At 44.9% G+C, this 23997-nt stretch overlaps 1 protein-coding gene across 3 annotated transcripts; it reads right to left on the bottom strand.

Annotated features, from left to right (window-relative positions):
• Positions 1-1501: 1501 nt before the first annotated feature.
• Positions 1502-15723, bottom strand: FECH (ferrochelatase). Of its 3 annotated transcripts, XM_082012797.1 has the most exons (9): positions 15611-15723; positions 15080-15228; positions 8288-8422; positions 7665-7771; positions 5519-5617; positions 4628-4735; positions 3491-3655; positions 2995-3054; positions 1502-2556 (listed from the first exon to the last, which is right to left on the bottom strand). In XM_082012797.1, exons 1-9 carry the CDS (start codon positions 15706-15708, stop codon positions 2422-2424), a joined length of 1056 nt encoding a protein of 351 aa, XP_081868923.1. In that variant the 5' UTR covers positions 15709-15723; the 3' UTR covers positions 1502-2421. The 3 variants fall into 3 exon arrangements, with proteins under 3 accessions (XP_081868923.1, XP_081868924.1, XP_081868925.1); XM_082012798.1 differs by lacking the exon at positions 2995-3054; XM_082012799.1 differs by lacking the exon at positions 5519-5617.
• Between the last annotated feature and the right edge of the window lie 8274 nt (positions 15724-23997).

Genomic DNA, 23997 nt, shown 5'->3' with positions numbered 1-23997 from the left:
TTGAAGGCAACCAAAGGTCCTGGAGGGATACAGCTTTTTCCTAGGTAGCGTCTTGCCATCACGCTACCGGTCCCATTCAACAAAAGACACGCAATAGCCCGGTCTCTGCTCATGTCCACAAAAGGAGAAAAATTGTCCTATAGATTCTCCCACTGTTTGAAAACCATATACCTCTGCTAGTCAGAGAGCACTAAAAATACAGCAAGGTTTTGGAAGTCAAAGCCCTGGACAGGGACCCTGGTCTCATGTAATTGGCACCTGCAGACCTGCCCTGGCTTCTGGCTCCCTGCTGCTGAGTACAGGCACGGGTACAAAGGAGGAAGGTACGCTAAGGAAGACTTCATTCTGCTAAAGCTACGAGGGACAGCAGTAATGTAGGAGGTTCTGGCACTGAAGGAATTTAAGTCTGTCTTGCCACAATCACACTCAGAAGCTGCAGTATGGCAGTGGAGACATGTCAAGCAACTCTCAAGATGGGTTAGGCCACAGGCGCTAGCGAGGCTGTACAGTAGGATTTACATCGCTCCATGGCAGTGCTTGGCCCACCGGCTGATCCACACAGCATCCATTCAGTTCTTTTGTATCCCATGTTTAATTCTTTCAATGTAAAATAGAACAAGATAAACCCCTGTTATACCAAGAGGCCTATTTTCTTTTTAAAAAACCCTTGAAAGATCAGAGGTCCAAACTGTTCGTGTCTCCTAATTACATAAGCAAATAAAACTGTCTGAGGAGCACGGCATCTGCTTCTCAAACACCACGATTAGCTCAATCGTCAATTTACAGAAAACAACCTGCATTGCCAAAGTACTGGCATTTCAGTGCTAATTACGTAAGTAAACATTTATACCCAGGAAGTTGACAGCTAGACTAACGCACATATGGCTCAGTCCCACAGAACACTGTCACAGCTTTGCTCCTCCTTTGTCCCACCCGGGAGGAGAGGTCCCTGTGCGAGAGGACCGCTGACTGAGGTGCTGTGGTACTTCTGCCCTGAACTACTTCAAGTGCCAAGCTCAGGCACGCTGTGTGGTGACCAGCCATTCAGAAAACCCCCTGCTATCCCAAGACTAACCTGGACACCAGTCCTGGTGCTAACAGTGAGGGAATACTGCCTGAAAAAGGTTTTTCACTCTACAGAACCACCACTACTTCGGAGTGGATCAGCAGTCCTGATGCTCCGGAACGCCTGCCAAAACAAGCACGAAGTTTAGCTGGGTTACGAGTGTGTGCTCCTGGCCCACGGTCAGCGCCAAAAATCTAACAGACAAAATTCAGCTTTTGACAAAGGTAAGCATAAGCACGCAGCCATCAGCCTGCGGGGCTGCCTGCTCTCAGGCATCTGCAATGTAAATTACTCCTGACTTATCATCTTAGTTTTAAATAACAACATCAATTAAGCTAGATCAATTGTACCCGTGGAAGTCCATAGGTATCCCGCAAAAACCACAGCACTGTGGCACAGTAGAAAGCACAGAGCAGATCTATAAACCTTCTGGAGAGCAAGCCTGGCTTCCTAAATGTACTTAGCCAAACAGAGAAAGCCCTTTTTAATAATAATTTTATAAAGCCATTTTGCTTAAAAGATAAACCAACGTGTTTCAATACATGCTGCTGATGGCTGCTAGATTTGAAACATGCACATTTGTTTCAACTGAGCATGTTCCTCAGCGTCACCCAAGCAGGCTTATTCCTTTCATTTTATGCTCTTCAAATGCAGAGGCTTTCCTGCAGGTGATGAGTGTTTTTTCTAGAAAATGTAAACAATTCTTGTGCATTCTACTATCCCAGCTAAGCTTTTACTGGAAGTTTCCGGCAGGAGAGAAAAAAAAAAAAAAAACCCAAAACAAAGCCTTATCTTTATGTTCTAAAAAAAAATATACACATTATTTAAAAAGCATTAGAAGTCACTTGATCTTCAAAACCCATCTGAAAAATCACTCTCAGAAGAAACAATCAGTGACTACGCTGGTTATACTGTACCTTAGGCATAAACCAAACAAATAATTGTATGTCTTACCTGGAAAGCTGAAATTAATGCACTCAAGACAAAACTGCATACAAATAAATCCCTGCATAGGAAATAGAAGCTAACTTGTAGAAAAGTTTTTTAAGTTTTTCAGTGCATACTTGTGGGCTCATGCCAAGTCCAATCAGAATCAGATGAAAAAAGATCTTTCCACATCACAGAATAAACGCCCTTACTTCCCTACTTTCTACAAACTCTTCTGAAAGAAAACATAAGAAAAAAACATAAAACAAAAAATCAAGTTCTCCTCACTGTTACATGAGGTTAGCATCACAGACTACCAGCCTGTAAGTATGTAAGAGGAGAGTCTGGTCAAGCGGTTTCTTTCCTTTGCACTGCTTCCCCAGGGCAATTTTCCTGCATGATCCAGCAGTGCTCTCCTCGAACTCCCATCACGGCTGCCGGTCAGTGAAGAAGGCTTTTGTCTCCCTGCAGACGGGATTTACACAGAGCGGACAGCAGAGGGTTAACTGCCTAGAGCAGATTTCATTCGACTGGATATGCGAACAGACCAAGTCTGCCAGAGCCTGAAAGACAGTAAATTAAAAATCAGAAGTGAGAAAACCTATCCACGTAAAATAAAAAAATGCTTTAACATGTATCACACTGACTACTGAGATTGCCAAATTGTGTATCCATCAGACCCCCACCCCCTTTTACTGCAGGGGAAAATCCTGCTTTAAAACTGCCTTGGCATAATATCTTAAGAGAAATATTTCATTGTAAGTTTACTACAAATGAATACAAAACTGTTTTTCTTTTTTGTCAAACCAAACTTCCGAAGTTTAAAAAAAACCACACACACACACACAAACTGCGGTAAAACACCCTGTGGTATACCTGTGGTACAGGGTTTCCATTTTGCTCTTAAAGTCAAAACACTTTAAAACTACAAGACGACATCCATAATCTAGTAGGAAACACACAACTGCAAACTTTTACAACTATTGCAACAAAGAAGATACCTTGGAGAACAGTGGATTTCCATTAAGAGACTCTGCTCTTCTGATATTTTCAACTCCACACTGAATCAAAAATGAGGACAAAAGAAGTTAAGTCTGCTAGATCCTTCACGAGTTAGCCTTCAAAATCTTCCTTTCTACTTCATTCAGAAGTTGCCCCAAAACGACAGAATTAATGCAATATCATGTTTTTTTTCAAAACGTGAAAAATAACTATGATACAAAATTTCACTTCGCTGCCAAAAATACAATGATTCTTTTTTAGTAAGGATAGTAGTGGCTTAAAGAGTTAAATCTAGAAAGACAAATTCCCACTTGTTTTGTGTTGCTAAAAATTCATTTGAGTTAAGCCAGTTCAGATTAATTTTCAATTTACAGAAAAATTAAATTTGCCCCAAATCATATTGTAAAAAGCAACTACAAAGCAAATTTCAAAATAGGAAAAGCAATTTCAGAGCACTACTATCCAAACAGTTATAAAAAACTATAAAACATTTACCTCATTCGCTAAAACTTGGGCGTACTCAATATCCAGTTCATACAGTGTTTCAATGTGGTCACTTGTAAATGCTATTGGGACCAACAACATGTTCTTCTTTCCTCTTTCGCACAGTCCTTTAATGGTCTCATCCGTCTGTGGACCAAGCCAAGGCATTGGTCCAACCTGTAAGAAGCGGGGTGGGAAGAATTAAAAAAATAATTTAAAAAATCAATATTCTTACAAAGAATACCCACGTTTTCTTAAGCAGGACAACATAGACCAGATTACGTTTAAGATGGAGCCAGTTATTTGTATTTCCCTGCTTTTGACCGTACCTCTCACTTTCTCCATTAAATTTTTATGAAGACATACTCTCCTGCTATTTAAGTCCCAAGGAAACAGAATCTGAGCTGGCCTAAATGAGACTCTCACTAAAGTAAATGAAAATTTAAATAAAGGTCTACTGTTGTCAGTTCAATAAAACCCTGACCACTATTGCACAGGCTTTTAAAGAAGTCAGCGTTCCGGACATAGCAAACTGTCCTTATCCCTCACTATCCATGAAGTATGTGGTGCTGATGTACCACAATACACAACTTTAAGAACAAGATAACAATGGCATGATAGGTGTAATGCCCCGAGCCATAAGGTTACTTGCACTCCAAAATTCTGTAAAAGTTATGTTCCTTGCTATTTGCAGTAATAACAGTAAGTACAAAGTAGTGGAAGCAGTCTTCATCAAGAATAATGAAGCCCGTTTGGATTACACTCATATTAAGAATGCCTATTTCACAGTGATGACTTTGGAAAAATTGCTCAGAGATCCTCAAAAAGCAACACCTTCAAAATCTAGCAAGTGCTCAATTCTTCTTTCTAACAGAGGAAGACAAAAGCCAAACTAGTTGTTATGAGAACATAGGTTTTCTAACGGAAGCATCAAAAATCTACTTTTAAATGATGCAACATACAAAAAAGGTGAGAAACTGTGGGTAAAGAGCATTATCTGGAAAGACTGAATTTGAGTAAAGGTTTGGGATTCTGTTCTAGCAGAAATACTCGCTGAAAATAGGAAAAAGGCACCAAGGTTATGATCTTAAGTTGGAAGATCATAAACTCCATCACCCGAGGAGCTTTACAGCTTTCCTGAGCACGTACCTTGGACTGCCACACAAGCCTGTAAGGGTTGGAGTAGTTCAGCTTCTCCATGACTCTGTGGACAGTAGCTCCCACTTCTTGAGGATACGGATCACCACGGTTCACTACCTTCAACACAGAAACATCAGACCTTTTTCTTCCAGTGAACACGTTTGGGCAAAGACCACCTAAAGACTGGGGAAGGCGAGCATGCTGCACATGATGTAGCGGTGCCCAAGACAGGCCGTATCAAGTGCCTGGCTCATGAGAAACAGGGAAGAAATCTGCATTCTTGCCCAGCAAAACCCATGATGAAGCTGCTTTACCAGAACATTTACTCCTCCTCCTTCCCATGATAAAAGATAAATTCTTCTATCATTGTATATAGATATGGTTACATTTTGGTAAATACACTGCATTTTTTAAAAATGCTCTGAGAGCCATTTCACTGCAGTTGCTGGTTGCTGATAGAGGGTCAAGTCATTTACTGCAACCCTTGCAAAGATTTTACTTTCACTCCTTCAGGGAAAGCTTATTACTGCCTTCTGGAGGCGAGAAAATAACCAAATATTCCCCCTCCATTGCCATCCGGGTTTGAGCTGGCAAGTTCACGAGGCCATGAAAGCAGCCATTTGAGCCCGACCTAACCCAGTGCCCCGTCTTCAATGGCGGCCAACAGCAGAGATCTGAGTAAGCGTGCAGGAGAGTAACCACAGCTCACATGTCTCGCCTTCAGCTCTGCACCAGGCGTCCACCTGCACGTCATTAACTCGCCTTCATATTTCTCTTTTGTATTTGCCTGGCACTTCCACAACTGTGGCTCTGCCTCGCAGGCGTGCGAGCCGCACACCCTTCCATTCAGCCCAGTGCGACTCTGGTCTAACAATGACAGAAGCCACCTCGGTAACTCACAGACATGGGCAGCGAGTGAGCTGAGAAGAGGATGATGACATCTTTCCTCTTGTCAGGTGGAAACAGGTTCAGTTCCTTCTGTATGTGATCAGCGAAGCACTGTTCAGAAAAAAAACCAAAACAAAGACCTGAATCAGAAACACCGAGAGGCATTATGTGCTCTCAAATGACCCGAGCCAGGCAGCTTTAATGTTCCATGTTGCCTTAAGAACTTCAGAATTCCCTTTCGGTATGCGTGGGGCAGTAGCGAGAGATAGCACATATAACACTGTCAAGTACCACACAGTGCCCAGTCCCAGCACACCAAAGGTCCCCACTGATCATCCCAATGGTTTTAAGATGCTGGTGACAAACTGAAAGAACATAACCAATTCAACCCAACTCTCCTCTACGGCCTCTGAAGCACGGTTCCCTGGCCTTGGAGGGCACACGTGTGCAGCTGCTAGTGCCGGGGGAAAAGAGAAATGATGAGTGCGCAGAGCACAACCATCCTCTCTCAGCAGCCCCATTATACTTAGACTAAATGAGAGTACATACACACGGCGCTGGAAAAGAGCCTGCTCTGTGAAAGGTGTCCGCCAGCGGGCTGCTGAAGCGAGTCTGAGATAACTGTATTCAACTGTTTTCAGGGACCTCCACCGTGAGCTCAGCCGACGAGAGAACATGGGAGAGATGGACACCTATGTCCATCAGCACCTGAAACATTCTTAGCACCACACAAAAAAGGTAGGGAAACGCCTCTGCGCCTTCACTCCCACCGCCAGCGTGTGAACCGAGCACCATAACACTGCATACACACAGCTAGGCTGAGGGACCATACAGGGAGAAAAGAAGCTGCCACCGCTGCTGGAGGAGCACGAAACAACTCTTGTCTGCATGGTCTTCTCTCTTAGATATTTTACAGTGAAAAATAGATCAGAATGTTAAAAAATTTGAATTTCCACTTCAGCTTTATAAAAGCCCTTTCAATTACAGCCTCCCCAGGCTTAAGGAAATGCACATAGGTGAGCTTATTAAAAAAAAAAAAAGAAGAAAGAAAAGGGTGAGTGTATGTACTCTGTCTAACGGAAACCATTTTGCAGGTTCTCTGAAGATATGAAAGGTTCCCAAACTCTGCTGAGGTCTTTCATTGAAGGCAAGGAGGATACATATTGAAGGCACGAGGAGTGCATAATAACAACAGCACGTTCCAGGACAGCATGACGCTTGGGCAGCTTGTCAGGGGAACGTCATACAGTGTGGGCAGTTCCACTCTGCCTTCCTTCAGTCATTCTTATCATCTGTCCAGCACACCACAAAAATTGCAAAACCAAAACTAGAGGAGAAGCTCCCCAACAAAGACAAAAATGCCACTTTCTCTGAAAAGGAAGGAGCAAGAAGGTTTCCCTTAATTGCTCATGCCCCAGCCAGGGCTGTGCCTAGAATTACTTCTTTGCTGATGGATGAGAATCTGACAAACAGCCGTGATCGGTACGTGTGTCGACCATAGACCTGCTCTGAGCAGCAATTTGGACTTAAAACCTCTAGAGATTCCTTCCAGCCAACACCGTTATGAAAATATGACTATGCTTTTCAAACAAGATGTGCATGGTGGTCACTTTTGTACATTATCATGCCAAAACATCTGGCATGAGATAACCATCCTTCTCCTGTAATTCCATACATAGTAGACAAGACACATTTCATTACTGTAACTAAAATGTACCCTCAAATTGAAGGATTCCTTTTATTCTTCTCAAGTTTTTGTTTGGCGTTTTTTTTGAGGAAATATATAAACACAGCCTAAATCAGCAAATAGGTTCATCTTCTTTTAGTACATTCTACAGCTAGAAATCTTGTAAGGTTTGTTAGAAGCTAAGACTTGATCTAAGTGAAGTGTTTCCTCAGAATGTTTCTGTTGCTTAACATTATGCTGTGTTTTTACTGGTAGGAAATATTTCTGAAAAGGAAACTCAATAAACATCTGTATTTACTTAGTTCTTTGTTGTTTTAAAGTCAGCTGGCAATGCAAAGACACCAAGTTTCTCCTACATCAAGCAATCTAAGAAAACCCCAGGGAATGCCAATTTGACAACATATCAGACCTGCTCAGTTCACACCTCTCATTCTGACCGCAAACTTCAAAGGCGCTCATACAATTCTGTACCTGAATAAGAAGGGGATGTGTGGGCCAGCGGTCAATTACACTCCACTTCATCTTTGGCTTCTCCCCTTTTTTATTGTAGTAGCGATAGATGGCATTTAAACTGCTTCCTGAAATGCAGAGAATTAAGAACGTAAATTCAGCCAAGGCATTAACAACCTGTCACATGAAAAGTTTTGCAGCAGGCTATTATAATATTTTAAAATGCTACATATTTAAAATGCAACTGTAAATCAGACCCAAGAGCCTCAAATGGGAACAATTATATCAGAGTTCATACAATGTGCAAGCCAAGAACAATTTACTAAACCATTCTTTAACTGAAGAACAATTATTGTTCTAGTTTCCATGAAGAAAGCTTACTCAGTCGTGTTCCTGAACCTTCAGTTCATGTTATCTCACAATAGCAATGGTAACACAAAGCTATCCTTAGTTTGAAAGTTTCTACCTAAAATTCAGAATGGTAGGAAACACAGAGGACCTCGAGGTGGCAATGAGGCCAACAGGAAGGGGCACTTTAAGGAAGACAGGACAGCTCGCAGTGACACTCCGCACGCTCCCTCAGGCTCGCAGACACGTGCCTACGTTCGCCTCTGTCTGTGCTCTGCTCCTGCACAGATGCTCACCTGTGGTAGAACAACTGTACTGTGGGTACTGCGTGAAAGCGATAGCCCTTTCGATGCCGTCTTTCTCCATCTCTTCAATTGCTTCTTCTGTCAGAGGATGGACGTATCGGAATCCAATATAGTATTTGTGAGGCGCTGCCAGCCAAAGCACAGGAAAAGAAATTGCAGGGCGGGGGGAAAAAGAGACCTCTCAATAACACGTCATTAATAAGTACACAGAACAGAATCAGACAGACTGAAACTGTTGAAACAAACTTGTTCATAATTTTCTGGCTACTTTTCTAAACCACTGTTATATAAACGCATCTTTCTTTGTCCAAGTATTTTTCTGATAACTCACTTTGCTGTTATTAGAATTTAAAAGTGATTTACGCTGTTGTTTGTTTCTGCAGGAAGCATCGCTCTTCTGGTTGTACTTGGTTTAGCAGAGGTGTGGCTTCCAGACTTACAGAGCTTTGACGTTTTACTGGGCGAGTTCTGATTTAAAGGATGCATTGGTAAAAATCATCACTACGAGACGCTAAACGAACACTGCTGTGCCCTAACACAGACCACAGTTACAGACGCACTGTGGGGTTCCTAACAGCACTGCTCAACTCGCTTACTGAAATCAGACCTCAGAGCTTTTAAATACACCAATGTAATTAAAGTGCCAAAACATTAAGACAGACAAGGCTTTCTTTATTCTTTGCATTCAAAAGGAAACGCAGCGCATTGCTTAAGCAGTTTGCACATTCCAGGACATTTACCTGAACTTTCAAATCTAACTGGGCTGCAATTTTGTGTGCCAGCACTGAGATATTCTGCTCTACAGGGACCAGCTTCAGAAGGTCTAATTTTCGAACAGGAAAAGGCCCTGCACCTTACAGACACTAGCTACCTATAAGGCATTTCAAGAAAATAGGTAATTTTATCCTTTTCAGGCTCCCGGTGCCAACAGAGCAGTCAACAAAACCGGATGCCTTCAGTGCACGAAGGGTTCGGATGCCTTTGCTGCACCAGGGGCTCAGGCCCAGCACCGCAGGGCGTGCAGGCGGAATTCCCAGGTACCAACCATTTGCTCCTCGTGCCCTCCCTTCCTTGCCCTCTAACTCCTATTTACCTTCAGCACACACCTGGCCCCCTTGCATTTCCTTCACCTGTGCTCTCTTTTCCTTCATCATATTATGTAGGTGTAATCCTATTTCACTTCCTTGCCTCCAGTTAACCACATTACAAAACAAAGCTAAAAACAAGACAACGTGGAACCATCGTTTGAGGCAACTGCTCTGGTCACCACCCTGGCGAGAGCAGATGCCTTCCCCCACCCCGGTAAGCCTGCTCCGTTTGCACATCAACCCCCAAGGACCGGGACTCTTGTTTGGGGCGGGAGATCAGTGGTACTGAATAAGGGACAGATGTTCTTTCATTCTGGTCCCTGGGTGTTTCTCATAGAAATCTTCATGCCTCTAAACACTTTATTTTGGAAGGAATATTATTCTCTCCAAGGACAACATTTCAGGTTTTTCCATTTTTCATCTCTAACCTTTTGGGTGTTGGCTTCAAGATTTGGGGAGTATGGTTTTGTTAGGGGGAGGGAGGGCAGGCTTCTTGGGTTTTTTTGGTGCTTTTTAAGAAGAGAACAGAGGTTCTTAGAAGAACAAAAGTAAAGTTTCTTTTTCAGGGTTTCCAGGTCACTAGCTCTGAAATGACATTTAACAGGTTTCTGAAGGAAGCAGATGTCCCATGCTTGGTCTTCACTCCATACGTTTATACAGGATTCAGAAAGCCCCAGTTCTCTGCAGGAGGCAAGAGAGCTCCCAGCTGGGAGCAGCAGCAAATAATGACCCAACATCAGGAGCCCCAGGAGCCAGTAACCTCATTAACATTTTTAAATGGTATTAAAAACACAAGTCTGACCAACCAGAGCAAAGACAGTAGGCGTTTAACCTGGCAAAGGACATACTGGGAAAAACTTTGAAACTTCTTGCAATACTTTTGCAGTATTATGTTTTGTCCTGCATGACAGGCAGCAAAGGAGAGATCTTCACATCTGCGTACATACTCATTTTGTTGTTACAGTTAGAGTCAGGACTACCGGAAACAGTGACATCTCCTTCCACAAAGAGCTGCCAATCTAAAGAAACAACATGGCCCCCTCACCCTGTAAGCTTTCACTCTGCTGGCAAGGGAATCTCAGCTAAAATACAGCTTGTAAGAAATACTAAGAACCGTTAAAAACAATAAAAAAGCAAGATGTGCCTTCTTAAAATATAATTACCATTGCAAGACATTAGCTTACTTGATGCCAGCACTAAAAAAAAAAACCCACATTAGAAATGGGTTTTCCTATCACCATGCTTGTGTGATTTATTCTTACAGACTACTGAGCCTATCCAACCCCACTCATTCAGAAGGAAGAACTCTTGTTCATTTTCAGACAGCTGCCTGTAACAATAAAGCTTCACTTTAAAATCATATTGTTCCCAGATGACATGGGTGAGGCTCGCTATTTACTACTTTATATTAGTCCCATTGCTGAAGTGTAACGTGTCAAATGCGTACTACAAGTCAGTAAATCAGTAGATTGATTAATTTATGCAGGAGGCAATTTCACAGGTGGTTATTGATACTGTCCAGCAAATACACAGCAACTACAAACTCTATGCCCCAAAAGTCCAGACCAAGGTAAAACAAGTATGCAAAGTATTTCTTCTTTGGCAGGTGTTTGAAGTCTTACCACCACAAGCTGCGAGTTACTCATTAGCAGGGTGCAGTGCTCCCAAAGTGCTACCTGTGAGCACACAGATACTCTGAAACGTGTAGCTCACTCTGAAAGCCCATCCAACTGTTTTAAGCTATTCCGAAGCAACACAGTCCTTGGTATTGCTGCAACATTGCTTGAAATGCATAAGGAAATGGTTAACACTCAACGGCTAGCACATTCAATTTTTAAAACTGCAGCTACTCTTAGGTAAAAAAGGAGGTCTCTCAACGACTATCAGGTATAAGAACTGCACAGAGATGGGTGTGACTTCACAAAAAGCTGTCACCAAGCAAAAGCAAGCAGGAGTGGTACGCTGAGAAAAGCAGATAAACTTTCTAAGTTTTATCTTCAGAACCTGTTGCAAGCCTGACTCCTCAGGGGCTACTGCTGCTAAAAACACTACTGCCTTGGATGCTGTAGCCTGGTGTGGTTCTGGCTTCAGTCTCTGACTAATCTTGCAGGGACCACAGCCGGAATTAAGCAGGAGAGTAGCAACTGTGGAAAAAAGGATCAAACATCACATGAATTAAGGTATCAGTGACACGTTACATGCTGAACGAATGAAATAAATTTGTTTCTAGCCTTCCAAGAGTGTTACTTTTCACCTTCTGGAGCCTTTTACCAATCTTCTACCTCTAGCCCTTTTCTACCCAAGTCTGAAGCAGGTGCCACAAAGAATTACAAAATAGCTAGGAATCAAATAATCTGTATTGTCAAACATGCAGGGGGATTCCCCGACACACCAGCACCACATCAGCAAAGGTCACGAAAACTGAAAGGAGAAGGCAGATTGCAGTACCACGCATCGTAAAGCTGCTGAACTGAAGAGAATGGAGAGCTCTCTGCTTTGGCTTCTCTTACTCCAGTAGTTTTTCTATTAAAGATGTTTAGTGTTCCTATTAGAGTGTCAGGATGAGAAGTATTATCTGTAGCTAACACATCAGTGAGGAATTCAGCAGGCAGCTTAGTGATCTCATTAATTCCTTCTACTCACAAAGGTAGTCTGCTGCTTCAAGAACAAAAAGCATAATGCAGAGAAATACCTTATCAGAACAAAGGTGACCCCCGGATAGGTCATTTCAGACAGACCGACCATCATGTTGTTGTCCCAAATATAGGTTCTTCACCCGGTGTGCAGAGAGCCAAAAATCACACAGAGTCGAGATACTTGCTCTTATCCCAAATCTGCGCAGAGTTGGGTGCTAGGTGGTAGGTGCCCAAAGCTAGCACCCCTCTGTTAACACATGGAAAATACGGACACATTTCAAGCAACGGTTATCAGTATTTTTTTAAAAGTTGGCTCCATCATCCTTGTTCCCATTGGTTCCCGCCAGCCTCGTCTCCACTTGAAGTCACCGTATCCTTCTTTTTTACGGTGCATGCTCAGTGAGGAAGGGGCTTCTGTGGGTAGGGGGCTTTCCCTACCCAAGGGTGGATTCCTACTATGCCAACTAATGTTAATTAGATGTTAATTAGGACAGTTCAAAGTTGAATAGTTGTGTTCCCTTTGTGGTTATCTTGTTCCTTCCCTCAAGGTTGTGCGCCTTGTTAACTGCTCACAGAGACTAAACAACACTCCCAGCTTCATTCCTCGCATACCTTCAACAAGGTTACTGTCTCTCCCAGCTTTTGTCAAAGCAGTGATGATTCACTGCCTTTTTTTGTCTGTCCCATGAGAGACAAGACAGAGAAGATGGCCATCACCCTTGAGCTGCAACGTGAATGTGGAACTTTAATTTCTAGTCCTGCCACTCACATTTATTAATGCCATGGTTTTAATGTCACATAGCAAGAAACTGTAGCATAAAAGGTACTGTAAGTAAATGACCTACTACCTTCCACAAGCAGCAGAGGAGAAACAGAGTTATAGCTGCTAACTGAGCAACAATACAAGCTGAAGTCAAATTCAACTACCAACCAATCTGGAAGCAGTTTAGCTAAACTGGTGCAAATTCCACCACGAAGCTATTTAACCTGGGTGAAAAATGGCTCGTGTCAATTTGGTTAGATGTTTCAGGAGGGAGGTTGAACGTGGCTGAATCACAGCAAATTAACATTATGCGAATGACCACAGCTGCCTGGGTTTGCACACCCAGCCCAGTGCAACTGCACGGTAAAACATGTTAGCTGGAAGCCCTTAGTACAAGGACATTCACAGAAGTGTCTATGCCCCTCTCCCATCACACTAGTGCTACCAGGTAGCTTGGCACAGGGTAATCCATGCACGTCAGCTCCTCGCTGTGAGGGAGCAGGGTGCAGAGAGAGTCTGCGATCTGGAGAGAGGGGAATGAGGCTGTATTCACCTTTCAAGTTTTATCACCAAGAACTGGCAAGGACAGCATGCACTTCCACCCAAGGCAAACCATTAGGCCTTATCTCCTGCTCATGTCCTCGGGTGGGGCTTGCTCCTATCACTCAACCAAACCCCGCAATGTTCAGCTAGGAAACTTTGTGCTTTCTTCCAACCGACCTCCTCTTCAGTCCTGAAATCAGGCCTAAGTGGTGTTAGTTCTTTTATCCATTATTCCATTAATCTGAACAGATTCAGACAAAGTTGCAAAAACTCTGGCTATATCCAAGCAATACTTGCAGAGGGACATTTCAGAGGAATGAAAAGCATCTGTGGCTTTGGATAACAGTCAGACTCCCAACACCCTCCCATGCAGTCACCTATTCCTTAGGCTCAGGCTGGCATACCAAAGGCAAATACAAAAGGTTTTATAGGGTTAAGTTCTGGCCTCTGAGCTGTTCTATGTCAGGCAGTCCCTCCACAGCACCCTGGCCCAGCAGGCCCTGAACAGGGAAGGGCACTTGGAGGAAGCAGCAGGAGCAGGGAACGCTGCACTGTCCTCCGAGCCTAACTGCTGGCTGCTGCGAGTGCGTGGCAGCCGAATGATGCCGTCCTGCAGCCAGCTGCAAGGAGCAGCCGTGAGAAGGTGGCCATGCACTTCACAGCAGGAGATCCCACCCCGCTGTGAAACTCAATAGCAGCGGTGTGCAGAACATGAACAACCAGGAAACCCTAGATCGACAGACATTTTTTACTCTGCGTGTGCACACACGTGCACAGCCTAAACGGATCATCATTCTCACGCTCTACCTCTTCATAAAAGAGAATTACATGAGATTATACGGCCACTGCCAATGGTTACACATCTCCACCTCATTTATGCTAGTGAGGATGCCACTCTGAACACCCTTCTCCCATGCCTGCCTTATTTGTTCACAGGAAACACATTCCCCTTTCTTAAAATCTAAGGCTCAACCACTTGTCTTCAGCGTAGACTTCCAAGCTCAAGCAGGGCGTACAGGGCAAGGCAGGACACCTGCAGTCGTACACACCAACAGAGATTCCTGTCATGTAGCTTTAGCCATCTGAAAATAAGATGCTTTGTGTATCATAGTCATCTAGCTTTCTTCCTGTAACCAAAGGGGAGAGGTAAGATCCCCCCATCTTTGATAATGACCTTAGGATGAACTGAATCACCTTCTCTCCCAGCCCTACTCTCTCTCAATGAAAGAGGGAGCAGAAGCCACCAGTTCAGGCCAAATGCCCAACCTCCTGACGGCGGAAGTTATGCAAGATGAAACATACCAAAAGCATCTAAGGGTGGACTTGCCCAGGGCAGCATTTAAGCCAGTTACCTTGGGCACAGACAGAAGTGGCAGCTGGACCACAGCACACACTGGATCCAGCCCCAGAAGGTGGGTAAGTGTTTGGCTCTTGGCTTTTGGTGCTACACTGTGTCACTGCAGATTGAATGAGTACCTACAGTACTCTCCAAAATCAAAGCCATTCTCCAATGCAGCCACAGAAGTAACCACAGCACAAAAATACATTTGCATAGGTGGGAACCACATATTTTGCATATGCTGAGTTTTTAACGAGTAAGAACTTCTGCAATATCTTTGTCATGAATTCCTGGCAGGACTGAGAACACCATTCACACTCACAACAAAAATGGAGAAGCAAAAGCTGCTTTACAAGCGTATACTTTCAGCACATGAAGCAAAAGAAACTTTTAACAAGCACAGTAAATAAGTACCGGTGTGAGGAGACATGCTGTCCAGCAGTTTCACCATGCCTTCTCCTTGCACCGCTGTCCACTTCTTGATTGGTGATCCACCTCCAATCCTGCTGTACTGCTCCTGGATTTTCGGTGTGCGGCGTTTGGCAATGAATGGTGCTAATTTACTGAGGCATTTAAAAGGTACACATATTAATATCATAACCCAAATCACCACGCCTTTCCCCAAATCTCTACGCCACAGTGGGTTTTCCGTGGCAATCTCCCCAAATTACAGAAAACCAGCATTGCATGGCTTGTTTAATGTTATATTCCATCGTCCTTCCCAAACTTACTAGGTGACAGGAAACCACAATTTGCAATCAGAAGAGAACAATTTTGGCACGCCTATTTCCAGTGAATTATAACACTGTTTCTTGCACTGACTGGTCCCAAGATAAAACAGTCTTAAGAAATCCTGATATAAACAGAAGTTAAATGTCCAAGTGTACAGCTAAGACAGCAACACCCAACACTGACTGTTACCCAGGAGTTCACAGCGTTTCTCACTTTTGAGCTGGAAGCGTCATCAGATCTCTGTCCAGGAAGAGACGAAGTAAGAAATCATGCACATCATCCAGCCGTTCTGGACCTCCCATGTTTAACATCAAGATTCCTGTTTTAGGTTTCCTATGGAAGCAAGAGATATTTCAAATTCTACTGCTTTTTATTTTATTCTGCTGCTTATTATGATTATTATGAAACAACCAGCTTATCCTTCTGCATTTGCCTTTTGCAAAAGCAGCATCCTATTTAGAAGCTCATCCTGCTTGTGTAAAAATAGGAACTACAAGCATGAATAGCCAGAGAACAAGTATTTACATGATCTTTACTTTTTTAAAAAAAAGTAATCACTTTGCAACACAGAGTTTAACTGGAAATATACTGAGAAAATTATCTCGCAGCTGAAGGCTGTAAGGGAGATTATAAAACAGAGTCTAAGGAACTATCTCAGCTGAATGCTAGCTGTAGATTCCAACCAAACTAAGCATCAGCTTCCACAGAAAACAAATGAGCTACCCACACATGTCTTTATTACTTTGGAGAAACATCTCATCTCCCAAAGCAGTGAAAGCAGCAAGGAGCCATTCTACAGATAAAATAAGTACAGGGTTGGTTTTGTTTGGTCTGTTGTTTGTGGTTTTTTTTTCCACAGTGGGTTTTCTCTCCAGGTGCAGGTTGGGCACACTGCTCTAAGGATAACATCCCTCCCAGCACAGTGGAGCGGAGCAGATGGCAGTATCAGCTTTTACAGGAATGGCTGCTGATCACAACCCTCACCCAAGCGGTGGATTTCCCCATCGAATCGTTTCGCCTGCCCGAGGGAGCCCAGTGACCAGGATCTCTCACCTCCTGAGCAGACAGAGCCAAGGCTGCACAGGGAGCTCTGCTCTCCTCTTGTTAAAGCCAAAGTCTTACAAAGGGGCACTGAAAGGAGCCTATGCCTGCCCCGATGGGTCGGAACCTCAGTTTCCATTCCCTTCCTCCTGGAGTGTCTGTCAGGAGGTTGCTGAATAAAACCTAGGAAGCGGGACCCAGAACCTCAAGTAATAATTACATCCTACTGTTTGTTCTTCTACCACTTCTGCACTGCCTCAGGCCTTACCGTGGGCCGCTGCCTCACTGCATTCTGCAGAGCGCAAGGCAGGCAATCCTTGCCCCATAGAATCATGAAAATGAGAGGCTCGGTGAATGCAGCCAGCCAGATAAAAGCAATTACACACGCACAAAACCCCCCCCTAGATCAAGCCCTGTGACTGCCATGTCTTACTACATAACCAGCTGCGTATGCAAGTAAAGCAGCGTCCCATATCAGAGAGAGACAGAGGGCAACGACAGCAGGTCACACCCACCCAGACCTCACGGCAAACTTACCGCACTTCTGGCTGAATTTGAGGTTTTGTGCTTTCTGTCACTGCGGCCGCAGTTGCCTGACCTCTCCATCGTACTGGGACCCTCAGCTGACTGCTGCTTTTTACAACTGGAAGAAAGATAACAGCACATTGATAACCTTGCACCAGGATGAGGGCCCTCTTCACCAGATAGGCACTAATCCCTCAACAGCTACACAAACATACTTGGCAGCACTGCGCTGCTTGGCATTTTCTCCCTTAAGCTCCAGGTCGTGGAATCAAAGAAAGTCATGAAATTGCAAGCTTCTGCCCTTCTTTAAACAGTCTGTATGCTAACAGCTTCTCAGATACCAGGCAGTAACCTAAAACCAAACAAAAGCCTCACTAATCTTTAAGTTCCATTCATAAGTCCAAAATAACTAGAGACAACACAAGAGAAACTACACAGTGCTGACACACTAAGTAGGTCAAGCTATGTAACTCCTCATGGTACAGACAAACTCTAGACAAGCAAAGTATTTCTACACCACCACTATGACATAGGTTAGACATTTGTTAATTTAGGGTCTGCAGCAAACTTCAGCAACGTACGTTCGAGCCGTAAGCACACATCTCCTTAGTTTGACCCTGTGTGGGCACGCTAAGCAGAAGTCTCAGAACCGTTTACCCAGGGATGTGGGCAGCCTTCTTTCTCACTACCCAGCTAAGAGACTTCTATTATTCCTGGATTTCAGCATCAGCCAAGATATGGCCCAAAACCAGGATAATTTACTTCCCACATGCTGCCTACAGTTTGCTTTTTCAAAAGCACACTTTGTTTTCCTCAGGAGTTCATAGTCATTATATGGTATTTTTCAGCACAACAATAGTGTGAATTGCCCAAGATGAAAAAAAATTGTTAAATTCTGCATCCCTGGCTCTCCAGCAATTGTTTGGTGTGACGCTTCCCTCATCAGACTGCAGGAGTTCAGCAGCAATTGAGCCCCAATAGCACAGACGTCCTCAGCAGCTGATCCACCCGCTGAGCAGAGCATCTTACGGTTCACAGTTCCCTGATAACATCCTGAACAGATGCTGAGCACCCTCAAAACCTGCTGAAATCAATGACAGTGAAAAGCATCTTGCAAATCCAGCTTCTTGCTCAGGATTAAGAGTGTGTAGCTGTGGATGACTGTGTCTGCAGTGATATAAAAGGCTGCAAACTAAAGAACTTAAATTCAAACATTGCTGATGCCTGAAGGACTCTTTCCAGATATTTATGTTCTTCTTCCAGCTCTTGTATTATTTTTCAAAGCGCTGACACCGTATGTAAATTACATAGAACAATAAAAAGAGAAGTTTCAATAGCTGTATTGATCCTTCCGTACTGTAAATAAATACTGGAAAGCATTTGTTTTACTTAAGGTGAGGTTTATGCATGTTTCTATCTGAACCATAAAGCACATGACACAGAACACACGGGATGCATGACGACGACGATTCCAACTTGCTGGAACGCTGGTAGAAGTGTTCTTTCCTAAGTTTTAGAAACGGTAAAACCGCATTAGCCTCCGTAGCCGAGGCGCGGGAGAGCTGCGTGCCTGTGCTTCCACTGCTCTGGGGGTAAGCACACCGGTGCCTCTCGGCAGGTCACGGCAGTAACCGGGTAACGCGCTGTATTTAGCGAGAGCGAGGGAAAGCTCCTGCCGAAGGAGCACGCAACCCTGGCTGCTTGTGGTAAAACCCGCCACACAGGTGTGTCTGTAGGCAGCACGTACAACGCGCGTTTGTGGCATTAGGATAGCTGCGAAAGGGACTTGTCCTTCACGCCTCCTCGCCGCACCTGGCCTGATTTTGAAGACACAACCTCTGAACTGTTAAATAAGGATGACTGCCACACAAACGCTTTCTAAAAATGAAAGCACCTCATTTAAAACTAAACTCCTAAGAGGGGGAAAATAAAAAAACAAAGCAATGAAAAATCGCGCCCGATACCCGCAAACCACAGATTTCTCTTACGTGAAAAAAAATCCCAAGCCTCACGGCCCTGAGCTCACTGAGAGGGAAAAAAAGACATCGTTAGCCCGGCTGGCACTATCGACGCGCTCCCATACTCAAGCCCGACTTAAAGTCAGGTCCCTGCCGCGCCGTTACCGCAGCTGCCCCCGGGGCAGCGCAGCCCCTCAGCGCCCGGCGCCGCTGCCCGCAGGCTCCAGCCCGGGGATCGGAGGCCCCGGCTCTGCCGGCTGCGTTACGCAAAGGCACCTTGGCGGGCGTTGTGTAACGTGGTCCCGGCGGTCCCGCAGCCCTCCCGCCTTCACAAGCCCCCCACCCCCCCCCCCGCGGGGGGCCGGCTGCCCGCAGACCCCCCGTTCCCGCCGGTTGCGGACGGCACCCACGGACTCACGGTGAGGCGCCGCCCGTCCGGCGGCAGCAGCAGCGGCGGCGGCCATCTTGGCGGCGGCCGCCCGCATTCCCTCAGACGGCCCCGCTACCGCCCCGTCTCCTCCGCCACCGCCCCCGGCACCGCCCCCGCTGCCATATGCGGCAGCGGGGGCGGTGCTGGGGCCGCTCCGGGAGTCCGTCCACCACAGTCCCTGGGTGGGCGTTACCACAGGCCTGCGGGCTCCGAAGCGAGAGCTCGACCACCCCCGCGTCCTAACAAACAAGAGACCCCGCTATCTTAATTTTTCGAAGCTAAAAAAGCACAGGCTGGTCAAAGCTCAAATTCTGGGCCTGCCAGGGCACAGCGGGAAAGCTTTGCAACAGGGCTGCAGCTCACACACAGGGATGCGCACTGTGTTTACGGCGTGCACCATCAACGAGACTGCCTTCGTGTGCTGGAACAGCGTGGCAGACACCCGCAGGCCGGGATTTATGCCCAGCAGCACCTCTGCATACCGCCACAGCCCCAGCTGCGCTTCTCTGTCACGGCCACAGTCACAGCCCAGCGTGGCTTGCAGATGCGAGGAATCAAAGGTGGCTGTTTGGTGGGCCGGGGGGGTTGGACGTGAGGCACTGCCAGCCCTGCTGCTGACTTGCTGCGTGGGCTCCGGGGCTCTCGCTGCTGGCCCTAACGCCACAGTGCTTGCCTGTCTTTCCCACGTTACAGGTTTAGACAGCAGCGCTGTGCTGGAGCAGCAGGACGGTGGGGAGGAGCTCCAGCTCAGGTGGAACAAGTACTAAGGGCAGCGCACAGAACAGACTGCAGCGGTGCAGCCCCGCACCAGGGCAGGGCCGACTTCGGGCTCCTGGCTCGTCAGACACACTGGTGCAGGAGTACAGATCTTGCCTGGTAACCTCCATTCCTGGTAGAAAGATGCAGAAACAAATACCAGAACAGTTATCCTGCGCACGAACGTTTGATTTGCATCCCACGTCTTCCCAGCAGCAGTTTCAGTCGCTCTGTGGGCAGCGTATGGAAGCTGGGAGGGGTCAAAGGCAGACCCAGCTCTCGCTGCCCATGGCCTGGCAGCGCCACACTTCTCGCCCCACCAGCGAGTGCCAGCTGTTGCGGTCCCAGGAAAAGGAGAAATCCCAAGGCTGTAAAGGATGCTGGGCACTCTGGGATAGTGCCACACTGCTGGCAAGGAACTCTAAAAGGTCCTTAAGGGTGCCCAGGTAAGTTGCAATATAGATAAATGTAAAATAATGCATGTAAAGGACATGTAATCCAAACAAAGCTACAGGACAGTGACCTCAAAGCTGCCAGTTACAAGAAGCCAGTTACTGGCAGCCCAGTTTACCAATTACCAGTCTGACTGTGTGGACACACCTTGACAGAAAAGCAAAGTGAGGATGAGGAGAAATCCAAGTTCTGATTGCACATTTTCTCCTCTTTTGCAGATCCATTTTTGCTTTCTAATAAAAATCAAACCAAGTATTCTTGTATTTCAAGCAGCTGCAGTGCCTTTCTGAGAGCTATTATTAACGATCACAGTTTGCAAGGGATGGAAGCTGCGCAGGAATCTGCAATGGAGCCCAGAGGAAACAGCTGCTCCCTCTAGCCCCTCGAGTCCTACGAGCTGCTGAGACCAGTGAGCTGCTTTGCTTCCCCCAGTATCTGACCAGTATTGCCCACATATACAAAGTACTCACATTAGTAAGGACTTAAACATTGAACTCAGATGGGAAGGACCTGGAAACACTGCTAGCCTAAAGAACATATGAAGCAGCAAACATAATTAAATCAGCCCTGAACAAGAACTTACAATCAAAAAGCTTTACTGCCAGAGAGCTTGGAAGTGAGATTTCTGGATAGCTGCCAGAAACACCTGGGATCATCATCAGTTTTAAATCACTAGAGACACAATCAAACTCACCAAATTTTGTAAGAACACAATAAAAAGACACTACGCAAAATCACAAGTGATGCAAAATAAAAATAAAACCAAGATACATTTATAATTTTTCAATCTCTAAAACTATTTTTTTTTTCCTCTTAATTATCAAAAAACTGAATTGTAGTTCCTTGATGACAGATCAGGAACTACACCAATCCTATGTAACATAGTGAAGGTTTAAAGAAACATTCAACATTACCCCATTCCTGTTGGCTAGGTTTCTGTGGCTGCCTCCAGGGAATTACTCCTTATGACTCCACTGCAGCTTTGCACTGGCTTTTGCTTACTTCAGGGATCCTTCCCACACAGCTGGTTTGCTCAGCACCACCTCTGCTCCACGAGCCGATTACGGAACTGCACAGCAGTCTTCATTTGAGTCGACAGCATCTTGCATCCCAGTCACCTTTTAAGCTCCTTATCTGATCTGCCTCTTCCATGAGCACCTCTTAAGTCCTCAGACCTTCCTCTAGTAGCTCCCCTGATATAGAGGCTTTTAACCTTTACAAAGCAGCTCAGCCCTGCCAGTTTTAAGGACAGAAAACTGACTGCCAACAAGTGATGTTTTTTCTAGTAGTATCTTTTCCCAACCTTCCTTGTCCCTTCCCATCACTTCAGGCATTTGAAGGGAATTTTTTTATAAAAAGTCTTCATATGCTCATGAATTCCCAAGTAGTCTGAATTACAGAAGCCTCCTGAGCTCCCTTCCCCCTAAACTCCCCACCACCACCTCCCTAAAACAGTAACAACCAAAAAGAATCACACAAAAGTCCAAGGGGTGTGATTACTATTTAGTACCATATTCAACTTTTGGACTGCAGCAGTTTTTTCCTGTAGCTTGCCATTAGTAAGTTGTCATGTAAGAAGGAAGAAATGGCTAGCATTTTGTTGCAGTCAAGCTTGTTAATTTTTCTCCTCTTCCTTTAGCTTATGTATTTAACACATGCAACAATACCCCAAACCACAGGAAATTTATGGTTTACTACTGCAGGTATTTAAAAGAAACTTTTAAGTTCTACATTCAGAAAAAGAACCCATCAAAAATGGAGCAGGGCAAATGGGAGAGCTGAGGCACGTCACTGCGCAAGGTTTTCTTCTACCATGGCTACAAAAAGACTGGGAAAATGGGTGAGTTCAAAGAGGGGTGGATAAGAAAGAAAACCATCCTAGCAATGCTAATTTCTTAGAGCATCTTTCACATTCATGCTCATGCAGCCTCTATCCGCGCCCCCCCCCTGCTTCCAAGGGGCACCCCTCAGGTCACACAGCAATGCCACAGCAATCCCCAACAAACCCCAAGACACTAAATCCAGATGTTTAGGAGCTCTGGAAATAGCCTCGCTTCTTCCAACTGTATCAGCAGGCAAGGCAGGTATTAGCTCTGCTTACAAACCCGGCCTCGCTTCGGGCAGCCCCAAGTCACGGCTGCTCTCCGTGGAGCTGCTGCCTTGGCAACCAATTATTCAGCACCACATTTGCTCTCATTTGTTCTCTCTAGGATGTTTCAACTGGGTAGCTGAGGCGGTCTACCCAAATTATAAAAATTCAAGCCTTTAAGCTAATTAACTGGGATTTAGTTGAGAAAGAAAAAAGTAGTTCCATGTTTTGGACTACATGTTTACTGCACTTGAAAATTCACTTTTCCTGTGCTTTTGCCCACATAGATACTGTCTGTGCCAGGACAGACTCTATTAAGTAAGAAAGCTATGCGGACTAAGTGAAAGGAAAGAAACGGACATTACAGGTCAAGAACTACTGTCTTGCCCACCAACTTATGTTGCCATAATTTATTGGTTGCCGATTTACACCAGTTTATATATGTAGCATGCAAAATGGAGAAAACCAGTCATTTATCACAAAAATATGGATAGCACACAGCTCAACAATTCTACGAATGGCAAATCCAGAGCAGGTAGCAAATGATGGACCTACCAAGTTTTTTTCTCTCTAGTAAAAGGAAGTGATTTATGACTAAAAAGCATAGATGACTCAACATTTAAATATTTAATTAAACCTATTTGATAACTTGATTACAGCCAGAGTATCTGCTCAGATGCACAAGAGAACATGGAGCCAGCCAAGAAACGTGGAACTGCTCTACTATGAAAACATACTTCAGCATGATGTGGGAAAGCACTGCTTGAACTACAACTCTTCTAGAGGGGACAGCAATTCAGTCAGCATACAATGCTGAAATCCAACTGTATTTCGAAGTTACCAGTTCCTTTGGGTCTTCAATCAGTCATTTCTGGTTTGAAACAGATGGCAGAATCTACATTTGGAAGGCACCACAAATGTCCCAGTGTCCAGGAACTAACAGACAGCGCTCTAAGAACACGTCCTCTCCTACTGTAATAGAGCGTAGGTTGGGTGTGCATGGTCCCACTACATCACTTCATCCACAGGGATCAGGAAACAGTAGCAAAGTGTACCTCACCATCAGCCTCATCATTTCTAGCCAATAAATAATCTGGGAGGAAAAAAAAACCACCAGCCACGCCTCTCACAGAGGAATTGTGCTCAATACCACATACCTTGCTACTGAATCAACTCAAACAGAACTTCCATTAAAAACAGTAGGAGCTAAAAAAGTGCAGTGCTTAATATAGTTATTCCCATTTTTATACTTTGTTGAGCTATTTAGATGATTTCTCTTCATACCATTCTCAGAGGTCTGTATGTGGGAATTTCAGGAGCTTGAACTCCTGATTTCTCCAACAAGAAA

This window comes from Phaethon aethereus (assembly GCF_964289735.1).
Source record: "Phaethon aethereus genome assembly, chromosome: Z".
Taxonomy (NCBI): domain Eukaryota; kingdom Metazoa; phylum Chordata; class Aves; order Phaethontiformes; family Phaethontidae; genus Phaethon; species Phaethon aethereus.
Note: the sequence above shows the minus strand (reverse complement) of the source record. Positions and strands in the feature narration are given on the sequence as shown.

Coding starts and splice junctions, on each gene's coding strand:
- FECH (XM_082012797.1), bottom strand. CDS start 15,708: ATGTTAAACATGGGAGGTCCAGAACGGCTGGATGATGTGCATGATTTC. Junction 15,229..15,610: donor ATGACGCTTCCAGCTCAAAA/GTGAGAAACGCT, acceptor TAAATGCCTCAG/TAAATTAGCACCATTCATTG. Junction 3,055..3,490: donor CCCAAGTTTTAGCGAATGAG/GTAAATGTTTTA, acceptor TTTTTGATTCAG/TGTGGAGTTGAAAATATCAG.